This window comes from Procambarus clarkii, chromosome 15 (assembly GCF_040958095.1).
Source record: "Procambarus clarkii isolate CNS0578487 chromosome 15, FALCON_Pclarkii_2.0, whole genome shotgun sequence".
NCBI classification, from domain to species: domain Eukaryota; kingdom Metazoa; phylum Arthropoda; class Malacostraca; order Decapoda; family Cambaridae; genus Procambarus; species Procambarus clarkii.
In genome coordinates, this window is record NC_091164.1 from 41,731,747 (window position 1) to 41,748,591 (window position 16,845).

At 41.4% G+C, this 16,845-nt stretch overlaps 1 protein-coding gene across 1 annotated transcript in view; it reads right to left on the reverse strand.

The window, feature by feature from the left end:
- The window catches only part of LOC123759180 (adhesion G protein-coupled receptor L2), a 356,308-nt gene that overhangs the window by 93,372 nt on the left and 246,091 nt on the right, over positions 1-16,845 (reverse strand). Inside the window, exon 17 of the mRNA XM_069325190.1 lies at positions 2,168-2,374. Within this exon, the coding sequence (XP_069181291.1) occupies positions 2,168-2,374 (207 nt within the window). The remainder of the gene's footprint in view (positions 1-2,167; positions 2,375-16,845) is intronic.

Below are 16,845 nucleotides of genomic sequence, written 5' to 3' on the forward strand. Positions count from 1 at the left end.
AATTTAACTTCCCGAGATTTGTCTTTATTTTCATTTATGTTTAAAGTAAATATATTGAAGTTTCATTGTTCATATTTTGTGTTTTACGTGTTCCTCCCTCTAACTTACCACAGACAACAGGCCCACTTCTCAGCCTACTATGCAAGGCCCAATTTGCCTAATAAGCCAAGTTTTCCTGAATTAATATATTTTCTCTAACTTTTTTCTTATAAAATGATAAAGCTACCCACTTCATTTTGTATGAGGTCAATTTTTTTTTATTGGAGTTAAAATTAACGTAGATATATGACCAAACCTACCCAACCCTACCTAACCAACCTAACCTATCTTAATAGGTTAGGTTAGGTTAGGTGGCCGAAAAAGTTAGGTTAGGTTAGCTTAGGTAGGTTAGGTAGTCGAAATACAATTAATTCATGAAAACTTGGCTTATTAGGCAAATCGGGCCTTGCATAGTAGGCTGAGAAATGCGTTCTGGCTACTAGGTACGAAACACACACACACACACATATATATATATATATATATATATATATATATATATATATATATATATATATATATATATATATATATATATATATATATATATATGTCGTACCTAATAGCCAGAATGCACTTCTCAGCCTACTATTCAAGGTCCGATTTGCCTAATAAGCCAAGTTTTCATGAATTAATGTTTTTTCGTCTACCTAACCTACCTAACCTAACCTAACCTAGCTTTTTTTGGCTACCTAACCTAACCTTACCTATAAATATAGGTTAGGTTAGGTTAGGTAGGGTTGGTTAGGTTCGGTCATATATCTACGTTAATTTTAACTCCAATAAAAAAAAATTGACCTCATACATAGAGAAAAGGGTTGCTTTATCATTTCATAAGAAAAAAATTATAGTAAATATATTAATTCAGGAAAACTTGGCTTATTAGGCAAATCGGGCCTTGAATAGTAGGCTCAGAAGTGAGTTCTGGCTACTAGGTACGACATATATATATATATATATATATATATATATATATATATATATATATATATGTCGTACCTAATAGCCAGAACGCACTTCTCAGCCTACTATTCAAGGCCTGATTTGCCTAATAAGCCAAGTTTTCATGAATTAATGTTTTTTCGTCTACCTAACCTACCTAACCTAACCTAACGTAGCTTTTTTTGGCTACCTAACCTAACCTTACCGATAAATATAGGTTAGGTTAGGTAGGGTTGGTTAGGTTCGGTCATATATCTACGTTAATTTTAACTCCAATAAAAAAAAATTGACCTCATACATAGAGAAAAGGGTTGCTTTATCATTTCATAAGAAAAAAAATATAGTAAATATATTAATTCAGGAAAACTTGGCTTATTAGGCAAATCGGGCCTTGAATAGTAGGCTGAGAAGTGAGTTCTGGCTACTAGGTACGACATATATATATATATATATATATATATATATATATATATATATATATATATATATATATATATATGTTGTACCTAGTAGCCAGAATATCGTACTCGGCCTACTATGTAAGGCCCGATTTGTCTAATAAGCCAAGTTTTCTGGAATCTATATATTTTTCAAATTTTTTTTCTTATGAAATGATAAATCTGTCCATTTCATTATTTATTAGTTAATTTGTTGAAATTTGAGTTAAAACAAAATTAGATATAGGACCGAACCTAACTAACCTTACCTAACCTAACCTAACCGATCTAAACCTAACCTAAACTAACACAACTAAGTTAATAATTTATGTTCCTAATATAAAATAATAATAATAATTCAAATAAACCCTCGATGGCGCACCAGGTGAAGGTGACAGTTAGATTACTGGACAGTACCCACCTTCCCCAACATAAGGTATAGGTTGAAGCCCTCGATGGCGCACCAGGTGAAGGTGACACTAAGATGACTGGACAGTACCCACCTTCCCCAACATAAGGTATAGGTTGAAGCCCTCGATGGCGCACCAGGTGAAGGTGACACTAGGATAACTGGACAATACCCACCTTCCCCAACATAAGGTATAGGTTGAAGCCCTCGATGGCACACCAGGTGAAGGTGACACTAGGATAACTGGACAATACCCACCTTCCCCAACATAAGGTATAGGTTGAAGCCCTCGATGGCGCACCAGGTGAAGGTGGCACTAAGATGACTGGACAGTACCCACCTTCCCCAACATAAGGTATAGGTTGAAGCCCTCGATGGCGCACCAGGTGAAGGTGGCGAGGAACAAGTAGTGAAGAAGGGCGGCCACCACTGTGCAGAGGACGGGGCTGTGAGTGGCGTCCAGCCCACACAGCAACACCAGCTCCGCGGCGCACAAACACGCATACAGGTGGATGTGGATCTTACTCATGCCTTGGCCGCTGTGTTTCTTCGCCGGAGTTTAGGAGAGAAAATCGGTATTACTAAATCATTTTAATTCTAAGTCATAAAAAAACAAAATAAAAACGCACGGAGGCTTCCTTACACCACAATGATGGAAGCCTCGATCTCCGGAGCTCTTACCTAAGCCCAAAAGTCTTACCTAATGATGTAAAGCATGTATATTGGCGTATGTTTGGGGCGCCCATTTAGCTGGTTGCTCATTTATTAAGAAAAATTGGTAAAAACAGACGGAATTTGAAAAAAGGCAAGACAATTGACATTGTCTAATCCCTTCCTTGTTGACTACCACATTTTGTTTACAGTCAAAAAGTCAAATAAGGACACAACTAAATCACTTATCATATGTGACTTGAATTACATAATCAACCTGGATATATATAGGAAGCAAATATAGAGGACAGATGTACCGTTCAATTCCAAAATTCGACCGATGAAACCTTTTTACATGAGCTTCTTAGCCAGGCGACGAGAGTGAGAGTTGACGATAACCCATAAGAACTAAACCTCGCCTCCACATGGATAAAAAAAGAAATATTTCTGATTATTAAACTGTTTTTTGGAAGAGAGATCATATTTACTGTGATAATACCATGCGTTGTTAAGTGTGACACTAACACAGAGGAAGGTAGAGTGTGACACTGTGGCAGAGGAAGGTAGAGTGTGACACTGTGACAGAGGAAGGTAGAGTGTGACACTGTGGCAGAGGAAGGTAGAGTGTGACACTGTGGCAGAGGAAGGTAGAGTGTGACACTGTGGCAGAGGAAGGTAGAGTGTGACACTGTGGCAGAGGAAGGTAGAGTGTGACACTCTGACAGAGGAAGGTAGAGTGTGTCACTGTGGCAGAGGAAGGTAGAGTGTGACACTGTGACAGAAGAAGGTAGAGTGTGACACTGTGGCAGAGGAAGGTAGAGTGTGACACTGTGACAGAGGAAGGTAGAGTGTGACACTGTGGCAGAGGAAGGTAGAGTGTGACACTGTGGTAGAGGAAGGTAGTGTGTGACACTGTGACAGAGGAAGGTAGTGTGTGACACTGTGGCAGAGGAAGGTAGTGTGTGACACTGTGGCAGAGGAAGGTAGTGTGTGACACTGTGGCAGAGGAAGGTAAAGTGTGACACTGTGGCAGAGGAAGATAAAGTGTGACACTGTGACAGAGGAAGGTAGTGTCTGACACTGTGGCAGAGGAAGGTAGAGTGTGACACTGTGGCAGAGGAAGGTAGTGTCTGACACTGTGGCAGAAGAAGGTAGAGTGTGACACTGTGGCAGAGGAAGGTAGAGTGTGACACTGTGGCAGAGGAAGGTAGAGTGTGACACTGTGGCAGAGGAAGGTAGTGTCTGACACTGTGGCAGAGGAAGGTAGAGTGTGACAATGGATGACACGAAGGGAGAGAGTGACAGTAGATGACACGAGGGGAGAGAGTAACAGTGGATGACTGAAGGGTAGAGAGTGTGGCAGTGGTAAATGTGGCAGAGATAAATCAGTTGTATGTACTAAAGAAACGAGAGAGACAAGATATGAAATGTGGATTTAACATGGCATCCTGCAAAACTACTAAGAAAATTACTACCTAGAAATTGTAACAGGAAATGACAAACACTCGAATTGTGGCAGCGATTCAAACAAGTTTGAAGTAAGTATACCAGAACGAAACGGACAGATGAATAAAACTTTGGGAATGGGAGAATGATCTGTCTTAAGCTCTCAGTATCAAGCGGTAATGGCATTCGTGGTGTTTGTAAAGGTGAAGACTTTGATCTTATCAAGACGAACACATAGGACACAGCATACTTCAAGACACAGCAGACGTGAGAATATATTTTTTTTATCCACACCCTCATCAAGGGGGTCTAAACAGAAAGAAAGCAGTGACACCAGGTGAGGTATCTTCCTAGGTTTTAAGGGAATGTGCTGCTGAGCCCAGCAATTTACACACACACACACACACACACACACACAGAAAGGAAGACACACACACGGAAGAAATTAGAGGAAAAACAGTCCAAGATATGATGGACCTAGTCATACAGAAATGCCAGGAGGCCGAAGAGAGATTTATACCAACGGTAAAGGGAAAAAATAAGTAGGAATATAATAACCCATGGTTTAATAGACAGTGTCAGGAAGCAAAAATGGCCAGCAGGCGGGAGTGGAGGAAGTACAGAAGACAAAGAACAGAGGACAACAGAAGCAGATACAACAGAGCTAGGAACGATTACATTAACATAAGACGAACATCGGAAAGGGACTATGAGAACGATATTGCAATCGAAGCGAAAAAACAACCTAAGTTACTACATAGTCATATAAGAAGAAAAATGTCGGTGAACGACCAAGTGACAAGACTAAGGAAGACAGAGGGGGCATATACTGAAAGTGACAAGGAAATATGCGAGGCACTGAATGCCAGTTTCCATGGAGTGTTCACTACCGAGCCTGAGCAGCTCCCATTGTTGGAAGGGGTTACCCTAGGTGAAAGACTATCAGATATAGAGGTGACAGCAGAGGAGGTAATGAAACAGTTGACAACTCTAGATGCAACTAAAGCAGTTGGACCAGACAAAGTATCACCGTGGATACTAAAAGAAGCAGCACAGGCCCTCAGCGTGCCTCTGGCAATGATCATTAATGAGTCACTTATGTCAGGAGAATTGCCCAGTTGCTGGAAGAAGGCAAATGTCGTGCCGATCTTCAAGAAAGGTGATAGGGAGGAGGCACTTAACTATAGACCTGTATCACTGACAAGCATCCCCTGTAAAATACTGGAAAGAATAATTAGGCTACGACTGGTTGCACACCTGGAGAACATTAGGTTTGTGAACAAACATCAACATGGGTTCTGGACAGGGAAATCGTGCCTAACAAACCTTCTGGAATTCTATGATAAAATAACGAGGATAAGACAGGACAGAGACGGTTGGGCAGACTGCATATTTCTGGACTGCCAAAAAGCCTTTGATACAGTACCGCACATGAGACTGCTGTTCAAGCTCGAGAGGCAGGCGGGGGTGGGGGGAAAGGTCCTAGCATGGATAAGGAACTACCTAACAGGAAGGAGCCAAAGAGTTACGGTAAGGGGCGAGAAGTCAGACTGGCGAACAGTAACAAGTGGAGTACCACAAGGATCGGTGCTGGGACCAATTCTATTTCTTGTATATGTTAACGACATGTTTACAGGCGTAGAGTCCTACATGTCGATGTTTGCGGATGATGCAAAGTTGATGAGAAGAGTTGTGACAGATGAGGATTGCAGGATCCTCCAAGAGGACCTGAACAGATTGCAGAGATGGTCAGAGAAATGGCTACTAGAATTCAACATGAGCAAATGTAAAGTTATGGAAATGGGACTAGGAGATAGGAGACCAAAGGGACAGTACACAATGAAGGGGAACAGCCTACCTGTAATGACGCGTGAAAGAGACCTGGGGGTGGACGTAACACCTAATCTATCTCCTGAGGCACATATTAATAGGATAACGACAGCAGCGTACTCTACACTGGCAAAAGTTAGAACATCATTCAGAAACCTAAGTAAGGAGGCATTTAGGGTGCTTTACACTGCCTACGTAAGGCCAGTCTTTGAGTATGCCGCCTCATCATGGAGTCCCCATCTGAAGAAGCATATAATGAAACTGGAAAAGGTTCAGAGGTTTGCAACGAGACTCGTCCCAGAGCTACGAGGGATGGGGTATGAGGAGCGCCTGAGGGAACTGTGCCTTACGACACTAGAAAGAAGAAGGGAGAGGGGGGACATGATAGGAACGTATAAGATACTCAGAGGGATTGACAGAGTGGACATAGACGAAATGTTCACACGGAATAGTAACAGAACGAGAGGACATGGATGGAAGCTTGAAACTCAGATGAGTCACAGAGATGTTAGGAAGTTTTCTTTTAGCGTGAGAGTAGTGGGGAGATGGAATGCACTTCAGGAACAGGTTGTGGAAGCAAATACTATTCATAATTTTAAAACCAGGTATGATAGGGAAATGGGACAGGAGTCATTACTGTAAACAACCGATGCTCGATAGGCGGGATCCAAGAGTCAATGCTCGATCCTGCAGACACAACTAGGTGAGTACACACACACACACACACACACACACACACACACACACACACACACACACACACACACACACACACACACACACACACACACACACACACACAGGCCAACATGGATTCAGGGAGGGTAAATCTTGCCTTACAGGCTTGATAGAATTCTACGATCAGGTGACACAGATTAAGCAAGAAAGAGAGGGCTGGGCGGACTGCATTTTCTTGGATTGTCGGAAAGCCTTTGACACAGTACCGCATAAGAGGCTGGTACATAAGCTGGAGAGACAGGCAGGTGTAGCTGGTAAGGTGCTCCAGTGGATAAGGGAGTATCTAAGCAATAGGAAGCAGAGAGTTACGGTGAGGGGTGAGACCTCCGATTGGCGTGAAGTCACCAGTGGAGTCCCACAGGGCTCTGTACTCGGTCCTATCTTGTTTCTGATATATGTAAATGATCTCCCGGAGGGTATCGATTCATTTCTCTCAATGTTTGCGGACGATGCTAAAATTATGAGAAGGATTAAAACAGAAGAGGACTGTTTGAGGCTTCAAGAAGACCTAGACAAGCTGAAGGAATGGTCGAACAAATGGTTGTTAGAGTTTAACCCAACCAAATGTAATGTAATGAAGATAGGTGTAGGGAGCAGGAGGCCAGATACAAGGTATCATCTGGGAGAGGAAATTCTTCAGGAGTCAGAGAAGGAAAAAGACTTGGGGGTTGATATCACGCCAGACCTGTCTCCTGCAGCACATATCAAGCGGATAACATCAGCGGCATATGCCAGGCTGGCCAACATACGAACGGCATTCAGAAACTTGTGTAAAGAATCATTCAGAACTTTGTATACCACATATGTCAGGCCAATCCTGGAGTATGCAGCCCCAGCATGGAGTCCATATCTAGTCAATGATAAGACTAAACTGGAAAAGGTTCAAAGGTTTGCCACCAGACTAGTACCCGAGCTGAGAGGTATGAGCTACGAGTAGACACTACGGGAATTAAACCTCACTTCGCTGGAAGACAGAAGAGTTAGGGGGGACATGATCACCACATTCAAGATTCTGAAGGGGATTGATAGGGTAGATAAAGACAGTCTATTTAACACAAGGGGAACACGCACAAGGGGACACAGGTGGAAACTGAGTGCCCAAATGAGCCACAGAGATATTAGAAAGAACTTTTTTAGTGTCAGAGTGGTTGACAAATGGAATGCATTAGGGGGTGATGTGGTGGAGGCTCACTCCATACACAATTTCAAGTGTAGATATGACAGAGCCCGATAGGCTCAGGAATCTGTACACCTGTTGATTGACGGTTGAGAGGCGGGACCAAAGAGCCAGAGCTCAACCCCCGCAAACACAACTAGGTGAGTACAACTAGGTGAGTACACACACACACACACACACATACACACACACACACACACACACAATCATAACAAAAGCAGTGTTTCCACAGGGCTACTATGTAGTGAGGAAAGAGAGAAGGGAGAGGAGGTGGTGTAGCTTTGCTACTAAGAGAAGGTTGGAGTTTCGAAGAGATGGTAATTCAGAACTGTTAAGGTTTCAGTGACTACATATCAGGCACCATAGCAACTGGAGGACAGAAAATTATAATAGTAGTCATATATAACCCCCCACCGAATGACAGAAGACCCAGACAGGAATATGATAGAAACAACTTGGCCACCATCAATATAATAGAGAGAGCAGCTTCTGTGGCTAGCAGGAACGGATCTAGACTTCTAATCATGGGAGACTTCAACCATGGAAAGATAGATTGGGGGAACAGAGACCTACATGGAGGCCCAGACACATGGAGAGCTAAGCTGCTGGATGTGGCAACAAGAAACTTTCTAAGTCAACACGTCAAGGGACCGACAAGAATGAGAGGAGGGGATGAACCAGCCTTGCTTGATCTGATATTTACCCTATATGAGTCGGACATAAGGGAATTTAAGTTAGAAGCCCCATTGGGAATGAGTGGTCATAGTGTATTGAGCTTTGAGTACCTGGTTGAGCTGGGAATTATCACCCCCAAAAAAGAACTGGGAACCAAAGGGCTGGCGTACCGAAAGGGAAACTATGAGGAAATGAATAAATTCGTATGGGATATACATTGGGACAAAGAACTCGGAACCAAGTCCGTACAAGACATGATGGACTATGTCACCCAAAAATGTCAGGAGGCTGTAAACAGGTTTGTCCCAGCCCGACAGGAAAAAAACAAAGGAAGCAAAGGAAGAATCCGTGGTTTAATAGGGAATGTATGAAAGCAAAGGAGCTGAACAAAAGGGCATGGAGGAACTTCCGTAATAACAGAACACCAGAAAGTACAGAGAGATACCAGAGAACCAGGAACGGGTATGTCAGTGTGAGAAGAGCAACTGAGAAAAGGTATGAAAATGATATAGCTAATAAAGCCAAGACCGAACCAAAGCTACTACACAGTCACATCAGGAGGAAGACAACAGTGAAGGAACAGGTGATGAAACTTAGGGTGGGCGAGGACAGGTACACAGAGAATGACAAAGAGGTGTGTGAAGAACTCAACAAAAGGTTCCAGGAGGTCTTTACCATAGAACAGGGAGATGTCACGGCGCTAGAAGAAGTGGCAGCAAACCAGGTGACCTTCGATAGGTTCGAAAATACAAGAGATGAGGTCAAGAAGCGCCTATTGGAGCTGGACGTGAGAAAAGCTGTTGGGCCGGACGGAATCTCACCATGCGTATTGAAAGAGTGTGCAGGAGTACTTTGCTTGCTACTCTCCGTAGTGTATAGTAAGTCACTGGAAACGGAAGACCTACCAGAAATATGGAAGACTGCTAATGTACCAATATACAAAAAGGGTGACAGACAAGAGGCACTGAACTACAGGCCAGTGTCGTTTGCTTGTATACCATGCAAGGTGATGGAGAAGATTGTGAGAAAAAACCTAGTAACACAACTGGAGAGAAGAGACTTCGTGACATCCCATCAACATGGGTTCAGGGAGGGTTAATTCTTGCCTTACAGGCTTGATAGAATTCTGCGATCAGGTGACAAAGATTAAACAAGAAAGAGAAGGGTGGGCGGACTGCATTTTTTTGGACTGTCGACACAGTCCCCAAAAAAGGTTGACGCATAAGCTGGAGAAACAGGCAGGAGTAACTGGTAGAGCGTTCCAGTGGATAAGGGAGTACCTAAGCAATAGGAAGCAGAGAGTTACAGTGAGGGGTGAGACCTCCGATTAGCGTGAAGTCACCAGTGGAGTCCCACAGGGCTCTGTACTCGGTCCTATCTTGTTTCTGATATATGTAAATGATCTCCCGGAGGGTATCGTTTCATTTCTCTCAATGTTTGCGGAAGATGCCAAAATTATGAGAAGGATTAAAACAGAAGAGGACTGTTTGAGGCTTCAAGAAGACCTAGACAAGCTGAAGGAATGGTCGAACAAATAGTTGTTAGAGTTTAACCCAACCAAATGTAATGTAATGAAGATATGTGTAGGGAGCAGGAGGCCAGATACAAGATATCATCTGGGAGAGGAAATTCTTCAGGAGTCAGAGAAAGAAAAAAGACTTGGGGGTTGATATCACGCCAGACCTGTCTCCTGCACCACATATCAAGAGGATGACATCAGTGGCATTTGCCAGGCTGGCCAACATACGAACGGCATTCAGAAACTTGTGTAAAGAATAATTCAGAACTTTGTATACCACATATGTCAGGCCAATCCTGGAGTTTGCAGCCCCAGCATGGAGTCCATATCTAGTCAAGGATAAGACTAAGCTGGAAAAGGTTCTAAGGTTTGCCACCAGACTAGTCCCCGAGCTGAGAGGTATGAGTTACGAGGAGAGACTACGGGAATTAATCCTCGCTTTGCTGGAGACAGAAGAGTTAGGGGGGACATGATCACCACATTCAAGATTCTAAAGGGAATTGATAGGGTAGATAAAGACAGGCTATTTAACACAAGGGGCACACGCACAAGGGGACAAAGGTGGAAACTGAGTGCCCAAATGAGCCACAAAGATATTAGAAAGAACCTTTTTAGTGTCAGAGTGGTTGACAAATGGAATGCATTAGGAAGTGATGTGGTGGAGGAGGACTCCATACACAGATTCAAGTGTAGATATGATAGAGCCCAATAGGCTCAGGAATCTGTACACCTGTTGATTGACGGTTGAGAGGCGGGACCAAAGAGCCAGAGCTCAACCCCCCGCAAACATAACTAGGTGACTACAACTAGGTGAGTACAAACACACACACAACACACACCGAGTTGTGTTGTGACCGTCACGTTAGATGGACGTTGCGTTGGGAGCTCTTGGGTCACTAGGGGAGTGGGAGGGATAATCTGGCTACTTCGAAGTGAAAAAGTGTATATGAGTGGATGAAAAAACTTGGATTTTGACTAAAACCATATGGTAGTGAAGAAAAACAGTAGAGATAGCGTAATTTAAAATAGTTGTTGAACGCATTGTGGTAGTGGAAAGAGTGGGGCAGACCTTACACTGAATGTGAGACCTCATAGCCTCAATCTGTGACCTACGGTGACCTCACCCCAGCGGCAACCCTTACTACACCACGTGGGGAGACGCTTGGAGACTCACTCACCTATAGTGTTAGCAGGTCGGTAAGGTACTTGGAACCCCTGTGAGTAAGGATGGTTATAGCAATGACCAGGTCAGGAAGGGCGTCTAGGTCCAGCAGTATTATGATTGAAGAAGGGGATAGGTTTGTGGAGAAGATGATTGAGAACTTTGGGGATTAAAAGTGAAATCTTTAATAAGATACAGAACGAGGTTCAGAGACAAAAACGTGAGTTTATGGACTATATTCAAGAAGAAATCAGAAAGAACAGGGCAGAATGGGCAAGTGAAATAACTAGGCTGACAACTGAATTTGGTAGGAATGAGGGAAGCATGGCAAGGCAAGGGAGAGTTGTGAGTGTGGGAGGGGTGGGGTCAGCCAGAGGGGGGGGAGGCGACCAATATGACCCTTCACTGCGAAGGAGGTCAATCATAATCCATGGATTACTTGAAGCAAAGGCATCATCGAAGCAGGACAGGATGGATATTGAAGATTTTGGGTTACAGGGGATCTTGAGAGATATCAGAGCCGAGAAGGTAAGGAATGAGGTGGGAATCCACCGCCGCATTGGGGCTTATAACTGTAACAAGGAACGACCTGTCCTGGTACAGTTCACTAACGAAGAGGCAGTGGATTACATACTGCAACACAAACACTTACTCAGAGGTAGTGAAAACTATGACAACGTGTACATTGACAAATACATGACAAAAGATAAACAAATAGCCCACAGGGTAAGCCGACCTCCACGAAACACCTCTTCCCATTCAGGCGTAGTTACCCACCCCAGTGCTAACCCACCCTGTGCTAACGAGCCCACACCTGCTTCCCAGGACACACCCTCCCCAAATCAGCCCACCCTGTCCCTACTTATCTCCCCAACTGTTGGTAATTACCAACACTAACACACTACCATTGTATTATAATACATCATTATTATATACTAATTACAGTAGTTATTAATTTCACTAACGGTAGTGTTAACATAAATTAATATTTCTTTATCTCAGCCTATTGCTAATATTCTCACGACATCGAGAGGCAGGATTGCGTAAGATAATGTCCATCTAAACATATTTATTACCAATATGTTAGAGAATTGAATGTGGTTCTCTAAAATTATCAGTATTCCGTACAATAATTAACTACGGATAATATTGCTCCCAATAATCCAAAATCGAGAGTTATTAACTGAAATTATTATCAAGTACCAGTTTTATCTGTTACGTACGAATGCTATGGAGGAAATAAAATTTCTCTCCATTTCTCGATTAACACCATTTTACGAGAATATGATATTATTTAATTCCCTATAATTGCAACCCGGTTCTCATTAACGCATTACATCAGTAATTACACGGAAAAGAATTATCCGTGATTAGTAATTTCTGTTGTGAATACAGGAGACAAGTTGAGGGAGGGCGGAGAGGTGCTGCTATTCGCCATGCTTCGTTGCTAGAGACGCCAACAATCACATCGTGCGTCCCAGGAGAGTCAATTTCCATCAATACTACGTTAGGCCCTTGCATTTAATCGGTGTAGGAGCGTGCAATTGCTCCAGTAGCAATCTAGGATTGCTTCGGTGGACAACCAGCATGTTAAGTGCCTTAGTATTGTTTATATTGAGTACTCTTTATATCCTTGTACTGTGAACTGTCCATAGTTATGCTACGCGACCTTCCCAAACAATAAGTACGTCCATAAGGAATTAAATTTATTCCTTTTATGGCATAGTGAGGATGCTGGATAGTAGGTGTAAACAAATAGTATATTCAGTTGAAATTTCAGCTCATGTTGTAAGCGGTCATGGTCCTCATGTTCCCACGTTATGCTTGAACTCACATGTGGCAGCAAGTAGCAGACGACACCATTGCACCTCTACCTCTCTGTTCACTATTACAGCTAAGCAGCTGAAACCTTTTCTATTAATTCTTTGATTGAGAAAATTCTAGATCAGTCGAAGAGATTTAGTTTATTTGATCTGAGATATCTAACGTAATATGTTAGCCTCATCAAGGTCAAATGAGAATAATTGCTTGGTTAATCAACATACAATCTTTTTACCATTAATCAATTTATCTAATGTTACTTAATAGTATTTAATAGAATTACTAATTTTTATTCGAGGAAGAACCAGCCTCAATGAAGCGTACTGGGAGTAGATTACTTCTGGTATTAACCCCCAATTTTGTGAAGGACGGAAAGTTAATTCTCGAACATTAATATATTATACAGCCCATAAAAGTTTAAAGAATAATTTTTGATAGTTTCCTGTCCATAGGCACTGGTGTTTCAGTCCTTATCATTTAACTTTATCTGTTTCCCTTTTCAGTCAAAATAGGGTGGTCCTTCGATTAATTTAAATTAATCTATTAATTAAATATCAATCAATTAACAGAGAGTAAGCTTTCTTCCCAACACAAAAATATGGTCCTTCGAACCGGATGTATTACAATTAATACCATAATCATAACTAATTACTGCGTGTATTAATCTAGGCTAACCACATTTTATTAATTGTGCCTACCGGCAAAGTACCACCCAGGCTAGCCTAATACATACCAATTTATTTGCTGCTTATACCTCATGTATAAAGTAGCACTAGTGGGACACAGTCAATTACCCACAACACTCAGACCTATACCTCGCACTGAGGTAAGAATCTTCAGGTCACCAGGAACAACAGCTAATAACTTACATTCAATTTACAGCCAGACCATACAGGCAAAACCTGGCAAGAGATGGTGTACACCTATCAGGTGAGTCTAGGTCACATGTAGTTGACAAGTTGGTCAACACAATCAACCACCATAAAAGGCTGTGGCTAGCAAGCCAAAATTAATTGTACATATTTGTATTTTCACCTGTGTGTGCATGTGCACATTTATATAAACTATAAAATTTAAAAAACCCAAAAACACAGTGCACAACTATATATTCACAATATTGCACCATAAATTAATCTATGCCAACCTTAATTAGGTAGGAATTTAGGCTGTGATTGTGCTGAGTTTTGCACAAGTGCAGACTAAATAAATTAGTAGTTTCTTAGGTAGAAATTCTTACAACTAGCCTTGGACTAGCTAGTAGTGCATACATTACTCATTCTTGTGCTGACCCTACCAAGGGTGGGATTCAAACTTTATTGTAACTCTGATTAGAGTATATGCATATTAATTAATTTGTGTATCCATTATTTGTGTGTATGAATTTTGAGTGCTGCTGAATGATCACTATTACATCTAATGGTGATAAAGAAGAGCTAGCCGGAAGAAAGTTAATGGTGACATTCAAGCAATGCTCAAAATCCTTAGCTACTTATTGTTAGGTAGGTACATTTGACCTCGAGTGAGGTAGAGTGTAATTTAGCCAGATTAATTTAGGCTATATTCAATATTACTTATCAACTAATGAGCAAGTACCCCAGCTTCATTAGTAATACTTATTCAAGTCCTGTGAAACTTGGACTTAAAACCAACGTGGCTACTCCTGAACAGTTCAGGAGAATCTATATTGGCCTTTAAGGTCATTTAACCAGACTAATTAATAAGTCTGATACTTTGTCTAAAGCAACTCCCATTGATTACTATCAACTAGAAACATCATTGAGAGTAACTGATCTTAAATTTGATCAAGTCAGATCTACAATCCAGTCTTATCTCGACCTACTGAATGCAACTGAAACTGATCCTGATGAAATAGATCAAATTCTAGCAGATATTACTCAATATGAAGACGAGACTCAAGATAAGCTTGATGTACTATCCAATATAGTAAAACAACATAAATCTAATGAAAATAATACTATATCTCAATGCAGTAATCAATTACCTGAGGTTCGTCTACCTACTTTAGACTTACCTACATTTGCAGGGCTGGATGAAGAAAATTAGGACACATTTTGCTCTTCATTTGAAGTTCATATACATAACAAATCTTCTCTTGACAGAGTTTCTAAATTCTCTTACCTGATTAGTCTTCTCAAAGGGGAGGCTAAAAAGGTCATAAATAACCAAGCTCTCACTGAGAATAATTATGAGGAAGCAATAAAACTACTAAAGTTGAACTATTGCAACAAGGAGTTGAGTATAGCTAGCCTGTATTACCAGTTACTGGATCTGAATGCACCAAGTAACCGACCAGACTCACTTCAAAGCTTCAGGCTAGAAGTAGAGTTTCTAGTGAAGGCCTTAGGTACTAAAGTTGATGTACCAGCCACAGAATGGTCAATTAAGTTACTTTTACAGAGAAAATTACCTCAAAATATTTTAGCAGAAATTTGCTCACACTATAAAACCTAGTTTCTCACTCTCGAGCAAATATTCGAGGGACTGAGAATAACGGTTAACAGGTTGAAGACTCATGATAAGATTAAACCTGAGTCTAAACAACCTAACCTTGACAACTCAGTCAAACCCAAATCGACTTTGAATAAATCCAAACCTAGGACTACTCCATCCAGTGAAAAAAGGAGTAGTAGTGTAGGTATTTATTCTGTATCTCCCTCTAATGCTACAACTGATGTGTCTGCTAAAAGGACAAACTCAGCCAGAGAGAGAAGGTGTCTGTTCTGTGATCAAGAACATGTCACCTACAAATGCAATGATTATCCTAACTTTAATACCAGAATTAAACGGCTACAAGAATTACACAGATGCACCAAGTGCATGAGTTCTCATGATCCCAGTAAATGTGTAGTGCAGCTACGGTTGTGCAGTAGATGCAACAAAGGTGTACATCATTATGCCTTATGTAGAAAAACTTCTACACAATCTGTGACACCTAGGGAGGATTCTATGAATTCTACCACAGTACAGTATTGCAAGGTACACCAAGATATAAATGTCCTTGCTACTGAGTCAGGCAATAATACTACTCTACCTACAGCTCAACTCAAACTAATTGATAGGAAGTCTAGAGTTAACACTAGAGGTTTCTTTGATCAAGGATCACAGAAAACCTTCATCACACAACAATCAGTCGAGCAGTTGAAATTTAAACCTGCCAAAAGTGTGAGACTGAATATTTCTGGGTTCTTGACTAATAATGGACCTCGGGAATACCAAGTAGTCAAGGTGTTAGTGAGACTTGGATCTTCCACTAGTCCAATACAAGCGGTAGTAGTAGATAAACTTCCTTCAGACCTGCAGGTCACAGGACTAGCTCGCACTGCAAGATATCTCAAACGTAACTGCATGAGGCTAGCAGATGACAAGATAAATTCTGACTGCCTCACAGATGTTGGTATCCTAATAGGCGCTGACTATTATTATAAATTGATAACAGGATGCACCAGACAACATGCAATTAATTTGTTGTCATATGCTGGAGGCAAATTGTTTACTGGACTGGTGCTTTTCCAACAAAAAACAGCGTCAACCCACAAACAAACTAACAATTCAATAGTGGCGTGACTAGGCTTGGAACAGTCACCCCTACATTTCAGAGAAATATCTGAAGATAATGAGTCTGATCCACCTGTACATCGTCTGTGGGATTTAGACACTTTAGGTATTGTCCCTGATAAACCAAGCCCTGATGATACGTGGACTTACCAGCAATATCTGGACACAGTTGTCTATAAAGACAAACAATACTGGGTGAGACTGCCAATGAAAAGTTGAATCATCCACAACTTCCAGTTAATTATTTCATGGCAGCCTCTCAATTACAGTCTCAATTAATACGGCTGAAGAAAAATCAAGATAAATTGTACATGTATCACCAATTAATTCAACAACAACTCAATAGTAAATTTATCGAAGTTGTTGATAATAATGACCGAAAAACAGGTCACTATTTACCCCATCACGCTGTGGTGAAAGATT